Source organism: Osmerus eperlanus, chromosome 1, assembly GCF_963692335.1.
Source record: "Osmerus eperlanus chromosome 1, fOsmEpe2.1, whole genome shotgun sequence".
NCBI classification, from domain to species: Eukaryota; Metazoa; Chordata; class Actinopteri; order Osmeriformes; family Osmeridae; genus Osmerus; species Osmerus eperlanus.
Window position 1 is genome coordinate 5,459,624 of NC_085018.1, and position 16,282 is coordinate 5,475,905.

A 16,282-nucleotide genomic window follows, 5' to 3' on the forward strand; every position below is an offset into this window, starting at 1 on the left:
ACACACAACATTTCAGGAGATTGTGGGCTGACCAAGCCCCCACTCATTCCTTGGCTTGAAGCAAACGCCCTTGTGGATCTTGATGGTATTGCATTTCAGATTTGGTATCCCATTGGTAAGTCTGCAGCATGGATTTTTCTATACAGTGACAATTTGTGAAGAATATACATTTTTTTATGGTTCGCAATGTTTGGAGGAATCCGCCATTGCTGCTTTCAGCTATATTTAGTATTATTATTTATTTCCCCCCTAAGGATCCGTCAATATTTGGACTACATAGACAACGTCGGTGTCAAAAGTTTCGTCTGGGTAGCGATTGAGTTGCTTGTATTTTTATTTACGTCCCGTTGCACGGTTTAGGCTGAAATTAAGTTTTTGTGGCAAAAAGTGCCTTGTGTCAACAAAGGGAACTCAGTGCTAGCTACGTCACAACGTCAGCACACGTTAGCAATGACGCATGTATACAACGTGCAGCAGCATCATACATTTAAGCAATTCAAGACTTGCATGTACAGTAAGTAATGTCACATTAAATAATGTATTTAAACTCAAGCTTGTGTGGTGCGTCGTTGTCTTCAATGACACAGCCTATACTTTATGTCAAAAGAAGCGTTTTTCATTTCCGGCGCATTCAAACAATCCCCAGTGAAGTTTGGCTACAGTAGCAACAGCAGCTAGGCTAGCTTGCTCGTAGCACAATTTACCGGGGTCAGCTTCTCCACTGTGCAGGGCTCTAGACTGAGATCAAATGGTTGCATTTGGCATTGTTACTGACAATGATCGCTTCCGGCAAACTTATTTTGAATTAGCCATTTCCCCCTAAATAAATGTCAAGCTTATTTACGTTTTTTGGGGGCATATTTTCAGTTAGCAGATGATACTGTTTGAATCGCGATTCCATCTGAAATCCTGCCGGTGACAGCTTGTTTCAAGGGGGTTCAGCTTGTTTCAAAGGGGGTTCTTAATGAATTAATGCAATATGAGTAGGCTATCACTAGAAGGGAAAAACTTGTGACTAACTTAGGTTAGAACCGTTTTTACACTGGATTGCCCAATATCTTCGTTTGATCCAACTTTTCAACTGAGGCTGCTACAGCTTATCACTATTACACTATTCCCTCTTGCAGGGGAAATTAGAAGACAACCGTTTCATTCTACACTTCACTTTTTGTATTTTGAATTGTAAATGAGCAGCAACAAATGTATTTTTTTAATCTATGCAATCTTCTTAAATAATAAGTACGCATTTTTATATACAATATACAGAAATATCAGTTGTAAAAATTACAGTTAATAAACTGACCCATCTGCAACCGACGCAAGCAAGCACACCCTACAATTTCCCCAGAAATTGTACCCTCTCTAGTTACTACTTAGGGAGTCAGGTGGCTGAGCGGTGAGGGAGTCAGGTGGCTGAGCGGTGAGGGAGTCGGGCTAGTAATCTGAAGGTTGCCAGTTCGATTCCCCGGCTGTGCCAAATGATGTTGTGTCCTTGGACAAGGCACTTCACCCTACTTGCCTCAGGGAGAATGTCCCTGTACTTACTGTAAGTCGCTCTGGATAAGAGCATCTGCTAAATGACTAAATGTAAATGTACTTACCAGCTGAAATTGATGAATTAAGCATTTATTGTGCATCAAGTCTACTTTCTATATCAAGTACTATAATTTGATCTAACGGTCTTCATTCAACTCACATTAAAGGTCATTATCATTTTTGTAAAGGTCATGACTTATTGAAGGTATTTCTCCAACTAAGATCCCCTCAGTGCAGATGGATACACGACAGAAAGATAGACTCACCTGGTCACTGTCGTAGTGAGTCTGCAGTGGACTTCTCCTAGACTTGCCCTGTCTGCTGCTCCTCCCATTGACCTGCACAGAGGCTGAGCAAACATAAAAGTGCATACTTAGAAATAACATACGTACTTCCTGTGATTTGCGCACCACTAAACATACAATTCAAGGCTTATACTGTTGAATAAAATATAATTTACAAGGTAGTGTAACAACTAGTGTTGCATGGTATACTGCTACTGGTACCGTACCAAGGGTACTGTTTTTAGGAATGATACAATACTGGCATTAAGAAAAAGCAGCGATAAAAGCTGTAGGCTACTGTGTCTTCAAGAAAAGCGGACCTGCGTGTCACTCCCGTGCCCTGCTACATGTGGCCTGTGTTTGGAGTATTCAGTTCCCCTGTTCCCCCTTCCATGCAAAACGATGATGTTTTCTCCTGTTGCTAGGTTAAGCTGTATGTGATTTGTATCATCGCGTGTGTTAGCTTATAGTTTACCTACTTTCTTTCAGAATTAGGTACATTTCATGTTGCTGTTAGTTAACTTGCAATCACATACAGGCTTTAAGGTATACAATGTATTCTAGCTTTTGCTGTTTTCAGAGCAGCTAATGGCTCTCAATTAGGGCTCTCAAGTCTCACGCATTTCAACCAGTTCACACGCTCTCACGCAACACCTTGTATTTCTCACATTTCTCACGCTGAGAAATAGCCTACTGTAATTTACAGTAATGTATCCCAATTAGAACTGACAATGCCTAGTTCTTCAGAAGCATTCACTTGTTTGGACGGTCGTTTACATTTTAGTTTATTGTTGTTAATATTATTGTGTGTGTGTGTCTTTTTTAACAACCTTATGTTCTGTAGCCTATTGCACTGGATGATAAGTCGGCTAGTCGTTGTTATTATTTTAAGATACTCATCTCAGTTACATACTAAGATTTACTCCTGAGAAGCACACCTAGAAATTCATTCATTATTTTATGGCATACCTGTCAACACTCCCGTTTTCCCCGGGAGCCCGTATTTCACACCCGTCTCCTGCCCCCCTCCCGTTTTGTTATTTCTCCTGTGAAACTCGTGTAATTTGTATGGCCCCCAAACCTCGTTATAGGAATAATCACATCAATATATTATTCCAAGGTTGTCCAGTTGCCATATCTTGTATGAAATGCATCCTACTCACACAATACATATCATAAATGTTTTAACCCATTTGTGACCTCAACCTGGCAACCTACAACCCAGTTGCGCTGTTGAATTTGCCCAGTTGGCAAATTGAAGGAGCAAGTTTAGAACAAGAAAAGAAAAGAAAGTTTAGAACTGTTTCCGTCCGTTCTTCAGGTTTGTTCGGTTCAGTTCACTTTTCTTCGCAAACGACACAATCAGCGGATGTCGTTCCCGAACCGGAACGAGAGAATCGTTGAGTGACTTGTTCAGTGAATCTCGTTTGCGAACGAGAGAATCACCGGATGTCTTTCGCGAACCAGAATGAGAAAATTGTTCAGTGATCCGTTCAGGGGAATCGTTCAGTGATTTGTTCAGTCATTCTCGTTTGCAAACAAGAACAATAGGCTGTAAGGTGAACCCTGTTATCGTTTCAACCCGCTCCACAGTCTGGCATCTACGCAATCTTTAGCTCATAAAAAAGAATGAGTCCTGCTAAGCTACCAAAAAAAAGTTAATCGCTGAAATTCCAGTCGATTGTCGATGCGTCTATGTTTTATGCAGAACTAGTTTCTTCAGAGCGTAATAGGATTTTGGTGGCACGGTTCGACACGTGATCCTTCTACACCAATAAGGTAGCTGCTTTTTGTCAACATGGATGGATATGGTTGTCAAATAGAGGATGGGACCTTGCACGTTTGTTTTCTCTATGTTTATTTTGCCGTGGCGGCCCGCCACAACTAAATTTCTGCCGCCATGGTATCAGAAATAGGGCTGTACAAAATTTTAGGACGTCTATGTGATTGTTGAGAGTGCATGTCGGAGAATAGCATGTCGCGCTTCACACCGCAGTTGAGATTGTGCGTCTTTGAGAAGTCGTATAGCTAACTTGTCAGTTAATTTAAGCCTGTTATTGTATTAGTCTATATTCTTGCTAATTTAAATTAAGTTAACTGGTGATCTTCGTTGTTTGTATTATTCCCCTGCTAGCTAAATTGCACGTCTGTTGATTCGATAGCGATTGCTGCCTTTGCTTACGTTTGTATTTTCGGTGCAACTATGCATAAGTAGTTTTAATTAATAAATAGTGGGTTTATTGTTATGATTTGCTACAGAATGCTTAGCCTATCAAGCTCAAATGAAGCAGACAGTGTACATGCTTTCGAGTACCTTAATCGATAGGATAGGCTACTGACCAACGTCAATTATTAATACGTCAATTAATAATTGGCAGCATTTATGCTATTTAGAACACTTTATGAGTGGAAGGTCTCTAAGTAGCCTAACCTTATTGCTTTAGGGGAAATAGTACGAAAATATGTGCAATATTACATTAGTTATTAAACTAGGCTATTACATTAACCTGGGGGGGGGAGACAGACAGACTTATGTCGTTGTTGTAACATTCATTGATTCATTATTCCACAAATGGAAACACTGATCAACCATAAAAACAATCGTAATGAAAAATATGAAATATGATATATAAAACTGTACAAAACAGAATAAGGAATAACAGATTAAGGACACTCAGTCCTCACTGTCAGTGTCAGGACAGTTATCTTCCAGTTCCTCAGTTTCTTTTGTGTTGGCACAATTACAACAACGACATAAGTCTGTGCAACACAGTCCTGCAGAAAAACATGAACATCTGCCTGTCTCACACGCACTTTTGCAGCCGCAGTGTATCACATGCAAAACACTGTCAGGGGCCGAATTTCTGTTACGTGCAAGGTCCCATCCTCTATTTGCCAAACATATCCATCCATGTTGACAAAAAGCAGCTACCTTATTGGTGTAGAACGATCACGTGTCGAACCGTGCCACCAACATCCTATTACGTTCTGAAGAAACTAGTTCTGCATAAAACATAGACGCAGCGATAATCGACTGGAATTTCAGCGACAAACTTTTTTTTGGTAGCTTAGCACGACTTGTTCTTTTTTATGAGCTAAAGATTGTGTAGATGCCAGACTGTGGAGCGGGAATCATTTTCTAAAAGACTTTTCGTGGTTCACCTTGCGGCCTACAAGAGAATCACTGGATCTCGTTAGCGAACGACAACGAATCAGTGAGGGAACTTGGTTGATACTGTCTTACGTATAATAGCCTACCAACTGCAGTCTAACTCGCAACGTGTATGACGTCCTTTATAGTAAACTACATTTTGCTGAAAAATTGAAGGCCTATACAACAAAAGTTTAAATAAAACTAGAGAGGATACAATTTCTGGGGAAATTGTAGGGTGTGCTTGCTTGCGTCGGTTGCAGATGGGTCCATTTAATAAACAAGCTGAACCCCCTTTGAAACAAGCTATTCTAACCACGTTGTCACCGGCAGTATTTTTCAGATGGAATCGCGATTCAAACAGTACTAGTACCATCTGCTGACTGAAAATATGCCCCCAAACACTTAAATAAGCTTGATATTTATTTAGGGGGAATGGCTAATTCAAAAAAAGTTTGCTGGAAGCGATCATTACCAGTAACAAAGCCAAAAGCGACTTTTTGGTCTCAGTCTAGAGCCCTGCCTGTAGAAGCTGAATTGTGCTACGAGCAAGTTACTGTAACCTAGCTGCTGTTGCTAGCCAAACTACACTGAGGGGATTGTTTGAATGCGACGGAAATTAAAAACTTTCTTTTTACATAAAGTTTAGGCTGTGGCATTGAAGACAGCGACGCACCACACAAGCTTGAGTTTAAATACATTCTTTAATGTGACATTACTTACTGTACATGGAAGTCTTGAATTGCTTAAATGTATAATGCTGCTAGTACACCACGGCACGATACTTGCTGTGCAACAGTCTCTATGCACGTCGTTGCTAACGTGTGCCAACATTGTGACGTAGGCTAGCACTGAGTACCCTCCGTTGACATAAGGCACTTTTTTCCACAAAAACGTAATTTAAACTTAAACCATGCAATGGAACGTAAATAAAAATACAAGCAACTCAATCGCTACCAAGACAAAACTTTTGACACCTACGCTGTCTATGTAGTCCAAATATTGACTGAGGCTTAGGGGTGGGAAAAGAAAGAATAAGAATATATATGTGAGAGAACAAAGGTTGTGCCCATGCCGAAGGCAAAGCACACCCAATAAACACTGTATGACACGGAAATCAATGATAGATTTACGAAGGAAAGTTCATTTTCCGAACTTACCATTTCTCTATGCAAGAAGATCTGAAGACAGTGTAATCTGACCAGCTATCCGCATCATAAGTAGGGAAAACTGGTCCCTTTGGTTAATTAAAAAATATTGTGAAATGTCTAACATTATATTCCCGCCTGGAACAGCCTACATAGCAAACATAGTCGACTGTCAAATCAAATGTATCCATACTATTGACTTACCTTACTGCTTCTTTCTGGTTGGTTGGGCAATAAAAAATATTTTCACACTCACTTTTCAAGGCATTGGTCCATTTTGTAACTCAATTACTTTTAAAATCTTATCTTATTTCTGATAAAGAATAATGTTTTAGTGTAGTTGGTATTCCACACACAAACTTCGGCTGCAGGGAGGACTCACTGAACGAATGTAAGAACGAATTGTTTGCGAACAAGAGAATAACCAGGGGTCTCATTTATAAAACTGTGAATAGAATTCATACTAAAAGTGTACGTACGTCCAAAAGCCTAAAATGGCGTACTCCCCCCAAAAATCTGACTTATAAAACCGTTCGTACGCACACCTGTAAGCAATGTTCCCTTTATAAATCACAGATTACCCACAAGTGTGCGTACGTAATTCAGCATCTTATCCTGCCCTGAACACGCCCATTTCTTTACCATAAATAGACAATGCAAAGCACCTCATGAATGCTGATCCAGTATATTATTGACCCTGGCATGCGATTGTTCTTACGTTACGGTGAATCATGGCGACAGGTGGGAAAAGAACGAAAAGGCGCAACTTCTCAGACACTGACATTGAAATACTTGTAGGCGAGGTGGAGGCCCGAAAAACCACATTATTCTTAATGCCGGTTTTGTTATGAACAGTATTAAAGTTTGGATAGATAACGAGGACGTAGAGTGTAGCGATTGCGCAGGAGCTTAAAGGAGTGATTGACTGTTTTTTGGGGGTATTTCACACTGTTCCTTAAGGTCTCCGAATAGGGTATGTAACATTGGTTGGGCTGAAAATGGCTCGGGTGCTGTTCTATGCCCCCTGATACATCCAGTGAAATTTTCCCGGGAAAAAAACGCTAGGTTTTCTCCTTTTATGGTATGCTCATGAATATATAGATGAGCTGCGCGCTGATTGGTTGGTTTACAACGAGTGAAACTGCGGAGCAAAGATGCAACAAGGCCAACAGCACTCACTGAAACAACAAAGGTGGAGACTTGAAATAAAAACGAACAAATACATCTATTGTGTCTACACAACACTGTTTTCAACAGATTGACTAGATATCATTTGAAATGATTACGTTAGTTGTTTCCACTTCTGTTGTCGAAGAAAACAAGATCGCCTTAGGTGGGTAACGTTAGCACTACAGCTTAGCAAACAAACTATCATGATTCAACTCAGCTTCAGTTAGCTCTAGCTATCTTGCTGAAAAATCGATCTGGACAAACATGCATCTTGAATTGTAGACTTACATAACAACACAGGTTATTTATTTGAATGAAACACAGTCAGGAACATGAAATAACGTTAGCCCCATATAAATAAGCCCCAATAAACTAGGCTAAATAATCACACATTCTACCTATGCTCTTGCGTTAGCAAGCTAAACTACTTTACATGCCTACAGTTTAGGTGTTTTCGCTATCTAGCTGTTCTTGCATTCCTTGCAAATCAGCGTTAATAAAAAGCAGAGGAGCTAGAGTCTAGCTAACATTGACTAGACGGGCATGGCTGATGTTTGTCTAGTGTAGAAGATCCCTGTGCAGTTCGACCCTCGACACATTTGCGTGAACCATTTCACCAAGGACGGTTTTGAAAACCTGGGACAGTGTAAAGCAGGATTTGCTATGAAGCTGTAAAAGAGGTGCGTTCCGATATTTAGCATTCTACATATGCGAGACGTTAGCATTGCTAATATGCTACTGTTAGTTACTTACAGTTTGCGTTTGTGATGAGCATACGGTTGGAACAGCACTTCTTTTCAGCAACAGCGGCTTAGCAAATCCTTCTTTAAATTGTCCAAGGTTTTCATTCAAAACTGTCTTTGGTGAAATGGTTAGATCAAATGAATAAATGAGGGTCGAAACAGTCGAAACAGTGCAAGTTGTGACGTTGTGAAATTTTGATAGGAAAGAGGTTTCAATGGACTTTGAGGTTCACTGTATGTCTATTTTACACACCAAACTGTCATTTTTCAACTATGACAAGGTAAAATCGGTTTTGCAATCAATCGCCCCTTAAACCGCTGTATTTCCAGTTTTTGACATGATGATATATGCATAGTATTAAAGAAATATATTTAGTCACTGTGTTCTGCAGTTATCTAAAGGTAGGATATGTGATGTTATCCTGTACTATTCCATGCTGTCGGGCCATCTCCTCCTCCTGTACTCCCATAGTGGACAATGTGATGGTGAGATGGCGCTGAATTTTGATTTAAGATGTAAGTTGGAATTTACAAAGTGTTTATGGAACAATTATCACTCAGTACAAGCACAAATAACACTGCTGGATTTAATCTTCATGATAATGATGATATGGAGTGAAAAAAATGTGTGTGAGGAAAACAAAATATATCAATATTACGAGTAATCGTTCTTCCCACATTTACTTTCTGCAGTCTTTCGACAGTACACCACCTCACCATCTGCGTCGCCCATTCCCACTGTCTCCAAAATGTGCATAAGCATGGGTCAGAGTTTGCGTAGAGGACCGCACATTCTCCCGTCAAGTTTGTTTTTTATAAATCACAACCTTTGCGTGGGAAGTGGCGTACGCACGTTGTGTGCGTACGCAACGTTTACATTTAGTCATTTAGCAGACGCTCTTATTACATTTAGTCACAAAACGCCCAACACAAATGTTTTGCCAATGTTGTGGCTAGCATGTTGCAGTTTCAGGTCTGTTGGATAATTTTATATGGACAGGGGACGTATTAAGTTCAACTTTTCATCAACACAAGTCTGGAGTATTTCTACAGTGTGGATGAATGCATTTTCAATGTTTATAACCTAAGTTAACTTAACGTCAAGCTATATGAGTAGCAAATTAGCCAATTTTAAATTGTATTTCTCAAACTTACCTGGTTTCAGGTTGCTTTGAAAATAGATTATGACCATTATGAAACAACTCAGGCACATGGCGAGAACCATTCGCTTAACTTTAGGTTTTCTCATCCTAAATCTTTGGGACATGAATGTCAAAGCCGACAAAATCCTTTCATTCGAAAAAGCACAGTTCGACACCGTTAGTTGGCCGTAGGGCTCGGGGAATCAAAGACATCACTCATGTAGGCTTCAGATACTGTCTCCTTATAGCATGAAATTTGTGGTTGTTATTGGAAAACATTTGTCATTTTGATATGCACCCGTGTATGTCCCGCTGTCTGCAAGAAGTAACAGGTATCTCCCGAAATAGACACAGGACTGCTAAATATATCAGTTTCAGACACAACTTAACATGCGCGAACCGAAGTTTTTTTGTCAAAACGAGACGAAACCACATAGTATGGAGATCCGAAGCATAGCCAATATGCCCTTCGGATGTCTTTTTCAATGTTTGTTTAGCAGTTAACTGTTTAGGCTACTTAAAAAAAACTTGCACAATAAGGTAGCACATTTAAAAACCCTAATTGAAATAGAAGTATAAGTGCTTAAAAAAATGTCACCTGCTCCTTCAGACAGCCCTTAGAAATAAATATCTGAATGTTTTGAAATACTTCGATTGAGCTACCAGACAGCATTACAATCTCCATTTAGTCATTTAGCAGACGCTCTTATCCAGGGCCGGGTTTCCCAGATTCGTTAAGAAGCTCTTAACGCTAAGAGCTTCTTAGGAACGTTCTAAGAGAGCTTCTTAGGAGCGTTCTAAGAGCGTTCTAGAGCGTTCTTAGAACGTTCCTAAGAAGCTCTTAGCGTTAAGAGCTTCTTAACGAATCTGGGAAATCCTGCCCAGAGCGATTTACAGTAAGTAATCTAAGGCTACAGCTCCCTCGGGTGGCCAACTAACGCCAGGAACACACTGGCTGCAGTGATGTGTCGTTTGTGAACGTTAATTTTGAACGAATCATTTGTATGACTCGGGAGTAACGAGTAGTCTCAGAGAGTGATTTGTTCATTTTCTTGTGGCTGAGATTTAAAATAAAAGTAAAAAATAACAAAACCTGTACTTATCACTTGTGATTCACGTCTTACTATACTAACACTAGTACTAATACTAGCAGTCACACGAATGTGAATGAGGTAAACAAATCTTTTCTGTTTCCTCTTCTGAGCCTATGCAGGTCACGGGAAAAATTATCCAAAGACTGGTACCCGAACACACGGTCGGCAGATGAACAAATCATTGATCCGAAGACTCGGTTGGCAGAAGAACGACACATTGACCCGAAGACACAGTCGGGAGGTGAACAAATCATTGATCCGAAGACTCGGTTGGCAGAAGAACGAAACATTGATCCGAAGACACGGTCGGGGGGTGAACGATTCGTTCCTTCTTTCGGGTACCAGTCTTTGGATCACATTAGAAAAACTTGTAAAATATTCATTTTTTGTGGTACTATAATTATCAACTTGGACTTGGACTAGGTAAGGTTTCATGTTGTGGTCCCATTATCTCCCAGCTATCTCCCACTTATTGTCATCTCCAGGCATCTGTATGCAAAACTAAATTCAGGTGGAAATATATTATATTTTAATGTGTTCAAGCTTCTACAACTCAAAAACAGTAGCACTTACAGAGATTCTGACAACAGGGGAAACACCTTCAGTTTGTCACCTTTCAAATGAGACCACAAACATGCATGTACTACAAATTGTTCAAGAACAGCTTTCAATTTATTTTGGGTATGGCTTGTTTAGGCGAATTTGACATGATTGTTAACAGGATAATATACGTCTAATGTTTAGAAACAACTGACTAATATGTTGGCTGAACAGCCATCACCATCATCAGAGTTTTTTATTTTAAAATGTTAAATCTTTTAAAATTGATCGGATAGTTTTTATCAGGGTAAACACATGGTGGACAGTTTGTTACAAGCGTAATGAAGTGAGGTCTTACGCAGGGCTCTCAAGTCTCACGCACTTGGCATTTCAGCCATTTATCACTCTCACGCAACACCTTGTATTTAAGGGATAAGGTTAACTACAACTAAAGAAGGTACAATTTCTGGGGAAATTGTGAGGTGTGCTTGTGTTACACGTCCAAGGTAGAGGACCCATAGACATATAAGAATATCCTGAAAAACAGGAAAATAATTGAGACCAGACGACAGGTGCTTCTTATCAATTTCACTCAGGATATTATAATAATATTCAGGATTTATTTGCCAATATGAACAATATAACAGTTTTCTTTTGTGTTCCAATGCCATTCTTGAAATACAATACATATATAGTATCAAAAATAAAGCAAAATACATAAGTTATAATATCCTCAGTTTTTCAAACAAAATATGAATTTCCATTCCTCTATCAAATTAGATAATTCTGAGTTCAGTACTTTAACCTCTGTTTGTAGTACAAACGAAAGACTAGCACACAATGGTTATCTTACATTTGGTTGGTAGACAGCATGCTGGCAAAGTCTCATTTCTTAAGTCCTGACAACATTCATATATCGAACTACTATAACAAAAACACATCTCCTAAATACAAATATAACAAAAACACAGTATTTCCTAAACATGAAATGTGATTGAGCCACAAGTAAATAAATAATATATTTAGCAAAAATATATGTACAATGTTCAGCATTTCATCCAAACTTATTAAACAAAATTATTTACACATTATGTACACTATTTACACTTCCTTCTGGGGAGTTAAAGAATTCACAGAGCAACTCCCGAGTGTGAAGGGCTTCCCTGGGTCCTCTATTGCCCCTCATGTGTCTGACACTGTAGACTACTTTCTCTGTCCCTAGGGTTGAGTAAATAGTTGTGGAGCACACATGCTGCCATGACTATCATGTCCACATGACACGGCAACATGCATATCCTCGTGTGGAACACCCTCCATCTGGCAGCAAGAATGCCAAACGCACTCCACAGTCATTCTTGCCCTTGATAGCCTGTAATTAAAGTTATTCTTTGGCCTTGAAAGGTTGCTGCCAGGGTACGGAATAAAAAAAAAAAGTTCAACCACAGACTGTACGGCAGCAGGACCCCAAAAGGAGTGGAAATACTCCCAAGCCCTTTCTTTCCTTGTTCCCCACCTTCAACCCAGGAGGTACAGTGCAAACACTGAAAGGCAGTGATGGCTCACTGATACCCAGCACACTATTTTACATATGGCACAAGTTCTAAAGAACTGAAATGTTTTTCTCATTTCAAGAATCAGCATACATTTACCTAGACTATAAATGATTGTGCATTTAATTTATTGTTTAGCTCTAGAAGCAGCCTAGACCAGGTTGATGTTGAAGATTGGGAGGCATGGGACCTGAGCCATGGAGAGGATGTGTGGGATGAAAACGACCAACAGTCCCAATCAGATCAACATTTTCATTTTTAATCAACATTTCAATTTCAATGTTGATTAAAATAATCGTGATTATCATTTATTTTCCATAATCAAGCAGCCCTACAACAGACCTGCCACGCACAAGAGGGCCTCAGCAGCTGCAGTGTCATTGGAGGATAGGCTGCTGGCTATGGTCCAGGAGCCTCCACAACCGATGTTTCATCGTGTGCCACAGGAAGAGGATGAGATGTTACATTTTGCCCTCAGTCTGGTGCCATTGTTGAAAAAATTAAGTGGCTGGGCAAAAATTGCCCTGTTAGAAAGTCTCCAGGATGTTGATGACCTGGACCAAGGGCACCGGCAGGCGCAGATGCAGGGCCCTGGTCTAATGAGGCCATGGGATCAGACATCCCAGCCATCCCACCAGAGTCACCCGAGCCAACCATTGTATGCATCGCCCTCGCATGCACAGGTACAGATGAAGTACAGACCAAGAAGTGAGGAGACTTGGGGGGAATGTGGTGAAAGTACTGTGCCCTCACCCATCCCTCACTTTACAGACTTGTAGTGCAATAAATTGTCTTTGTAAATCAGTATTTTCTTTGTGTTTCTCTGTAACTTGTCAACACCTAAGCCCATGCACAGGGGTTAAAGTGAAAAAAAATCCTGAGCCTGAACTTTTTTGAGGGAGGGGGGGGGGGGGGGGTTGGAGGGAAACGCTTTTTTGTCTTCTGCTAGTTTTCTACACAGGGCCCAGTGGCTAAGAAATTGTGAATGACAAGTCATGTTCCGCAATAGATATGCACAAACGTATTTTTAAGTCGCAGACACGGTCAGTCATAGACAACGGTGTGTCAGCTGTAACAGTTGCTCCCGGCAAAGTCGTGGTAAGTTTGAGTGCACGGGCAGCGGCGGCTCTATGACATGACGAGCAAGCACTTTCTTACATATAGTATATATAGTAGCTTCCTCGAGCAAAACATGCAGAAACAAGCACCAGGCTCTCTCAGTTTCTTGCACCAACTGCCAAGAGGCTCGCCGTCTCTACCTTCTTCTATCCACGCCCAGCGCCATTTATTTTTGAGTCATTTATCTATGGGTAGGACATCATCCCCAGGCTTCATGAATTTGCGCTCCATGCTTTCACCGACAACGCTAACGTGACGTATGGATCTCATTCACACTGTGTTGCCAGGACCCGCCCTGCTCCTGCGGTTCACGCCTCGGTAACCCTTCCTTTTACAGTCCCTTAAGTACTAGGTATTTACATAGAAAGTAAAGGGTATGTTATGTGTTTTATTGGGTATTACCAATTGGTATCAAGGTGGTAAATACCTAGATAATTCGAAGTATTTACCCATTAACTAAATACTAACGTACTGGTCATTACTGGGTATATTTTCTGTATTATTGGGTATTATCGATTGGTACCAAGGTGGTAAATACCTAGATAATTCGAAGTATTTACCCATTAACTAAATACTAACGTGCTGGTCATTACTGGGTATATGTTCTGTATTATTGGGTATTACCGATTGGTACCAAGGTGGTAAATACCTAGATAATTCGAAGTATTTACCAATTAACTAAATACTAACGTGCTGGTCATTACTGGGTAATTTTCACTGGTCCTAATTAGGTAAAGACAGAGGACAAAACTTAGTATTTACCTGGAAACTTATAAATATTACTATTTAAATACCGCTGGTAGTAAGTTGGTAACAACGAGATATATATGGTAAATTATAATGTGTTATTGAGTAAATACCGCTGCTACTAGGTAAAGACGGCCAAGCTCCAGCAGAATTACGAACAAAATACTCTACTATTACCCTGCAGTTACGTAAGGTTTATGTCGGTAACAGTCCACGTCTAATGAGAAGATAAGATAGTACTTTACAATAAAATACCTTTTCAGATACATTTATTGATGATGGCCTCATTTACTTGGCTGGTATAGATACCTACCTCCGCGGGAAGAGTTTTCCTCTACTGTCACGGTAAATCTTCTTGGATACTGGGTATGTTCTTGCTCATGTTTGGACTATTTACTCAGTAAGTAATCTGAAACTGGACTGTAAAAGGAAGCCGTGTTTGTTTCCATGGTGTTACCAGGCTCTTACCATACCCTTTGTAAGTGAATACCACTTTGTCAACGTTACCCCTTAGTATGAACTTGTACTATACGTTCCAAGGCGATACCAGGTAAAACATGGCTATTTACTCAGTAAGTAATATGAAACTGGACTGTAAAAGGAAGCCGTGTTTGTTTCCATGGTGTTACCAGGCTCTTACCATACCCTTTGTAAGCGAATACCACTTTGTCAACGTTACCCTTAGTAAGAACGTGTACTATACGTTCCAAGGCGATACCAGGTAAACATGGCTATTTACTCAGTAAGTAATATGAAACTGGACTGTAAAAGGAATCCGTGTTTGTTTCCATGGTGTTACCAGGCTCTTACCATACCCTTTGTAAGTGAATACCACTTTGTCAACGTTACCCTTAGTAAGAACTTGTAATATACGTTCCAAGGCGATACCAGGTAAAACATGGCTATTTACTCAGTAAGTAATATGAAACTGGACTGTAAAAGGAAGTGTTTGTTTCCATGATAAACGAAAGCACGCAAACCAAAAACGCTGCAAATAAATAAACGCATTGCAAAAACGAAAGCACGCAAACCAAAAACGCTGCAAATACATAAACGCGTTGCAAAAACTAAAGCACTCAAACCAAAAACGCTGCAAATACATAAACGCGTTGCAATAACGAAAGCACGCAAACCAAAAACGCTGCATCCAGTTTTCACAACGAAAGTTGTCCAGGCCTCTAGGGGGAGCGCTAAGTGGAACAGCTTGATTTTCGGCCCCACGGAGCGAGAGAGAGAGACATATGAGAAGTTTCTTTTGGAAATGGGACCAAAATTGAAGTTGCTCTTTTGAAAAACTGAAGAGAGGGCCGCATGTAAAAATGAAAATAACCTTTTTATGTCGCCTCTTTACTTCGATGTTTGTCCAAACTTCTCATATGCTCTCTCTCTCTCGCTCCGTGGGGCCGAAAATAAAGCTGTTCCATTTAGCGCTCCCTGGATGCAGCGTTTTTGGTTTGCGTGCTTTCGTTATTGCAACGCGTTTATGTATTTGCAGCGTTTTTGGTTTGAGTGCTTTCGTTTTTGCATTGTATTTTGTCCCCAAAATAAGTCGGGTGATTTCGTAAAAATCCGGCCGATGTGCTTTCAACGTGATTTTTTTTGTTATATCCAAGACATAAACGTTATAAATGACATAAACCTTATTTAAGGACATAAAAGTTATTTATAAAATGTACTGATACAAAATAAACTGATCTAAAAACGTAGTCTATATGCATAAAATAAAAACAATTAAATAAAAATTTGGCGGGGGAGGAATATCATTTTATTTTAATCATAATTTTAAGCGCATGGAAGCAAGCATGTCAAATGCACTGACAGCAAAACCTATAAATTATCCAACATTATTGTAATTTTATTATTACACACAAGTCGCTGAAAAGTTTGACGCTCAAGATCTGGCTGGAACTACTTCTTGTCAACCAAACCTCCGCTCTCTCGTTCTGAAAAGGTAAGCTATTATCGATGAGGTAAACGTATATTTAAGATACTATCCTATACAGTTTTTTAAAATTGTTTTTTAGGTTGGTTTAATGTTATTATGTTTGACGTACATTG

The 16,282-nt window shown here is 39.9% G+C and overlaps 1 protein-coding gene across 1 annotated transcript in view; it reads right to left on the minus strand.

Moving 5' to 3' along the window:
- si:ch211-236h17.3 (carbohydrate sulfotransferase 11) overlaps positions 1-9,613 on the minus strand; it is a 30,994-nt gene extending 21,381 nt beyond the window's left edge. The window contains exons 1-2 of the mRNA XM_062463613.1: positions 9,188-9,613; positions 1,803-1,885 (exon numbers count right to left, since the gene is read on the minus strand). Of these exons, the coding sequence (XP_062319597.1) occupies positions 1,803-1,885; positions 9,188-9,299 (195 nt within the window). The 5' untranslated portion in view covers positions 9,300-9,613. The remainder of the gene's footprint in view (positions 1-1,802; positions 1,886-9,187) is intronic.
- Between the last annotated feature and the right edge of the window lie 6,669 nt (positions 9,614-16,282).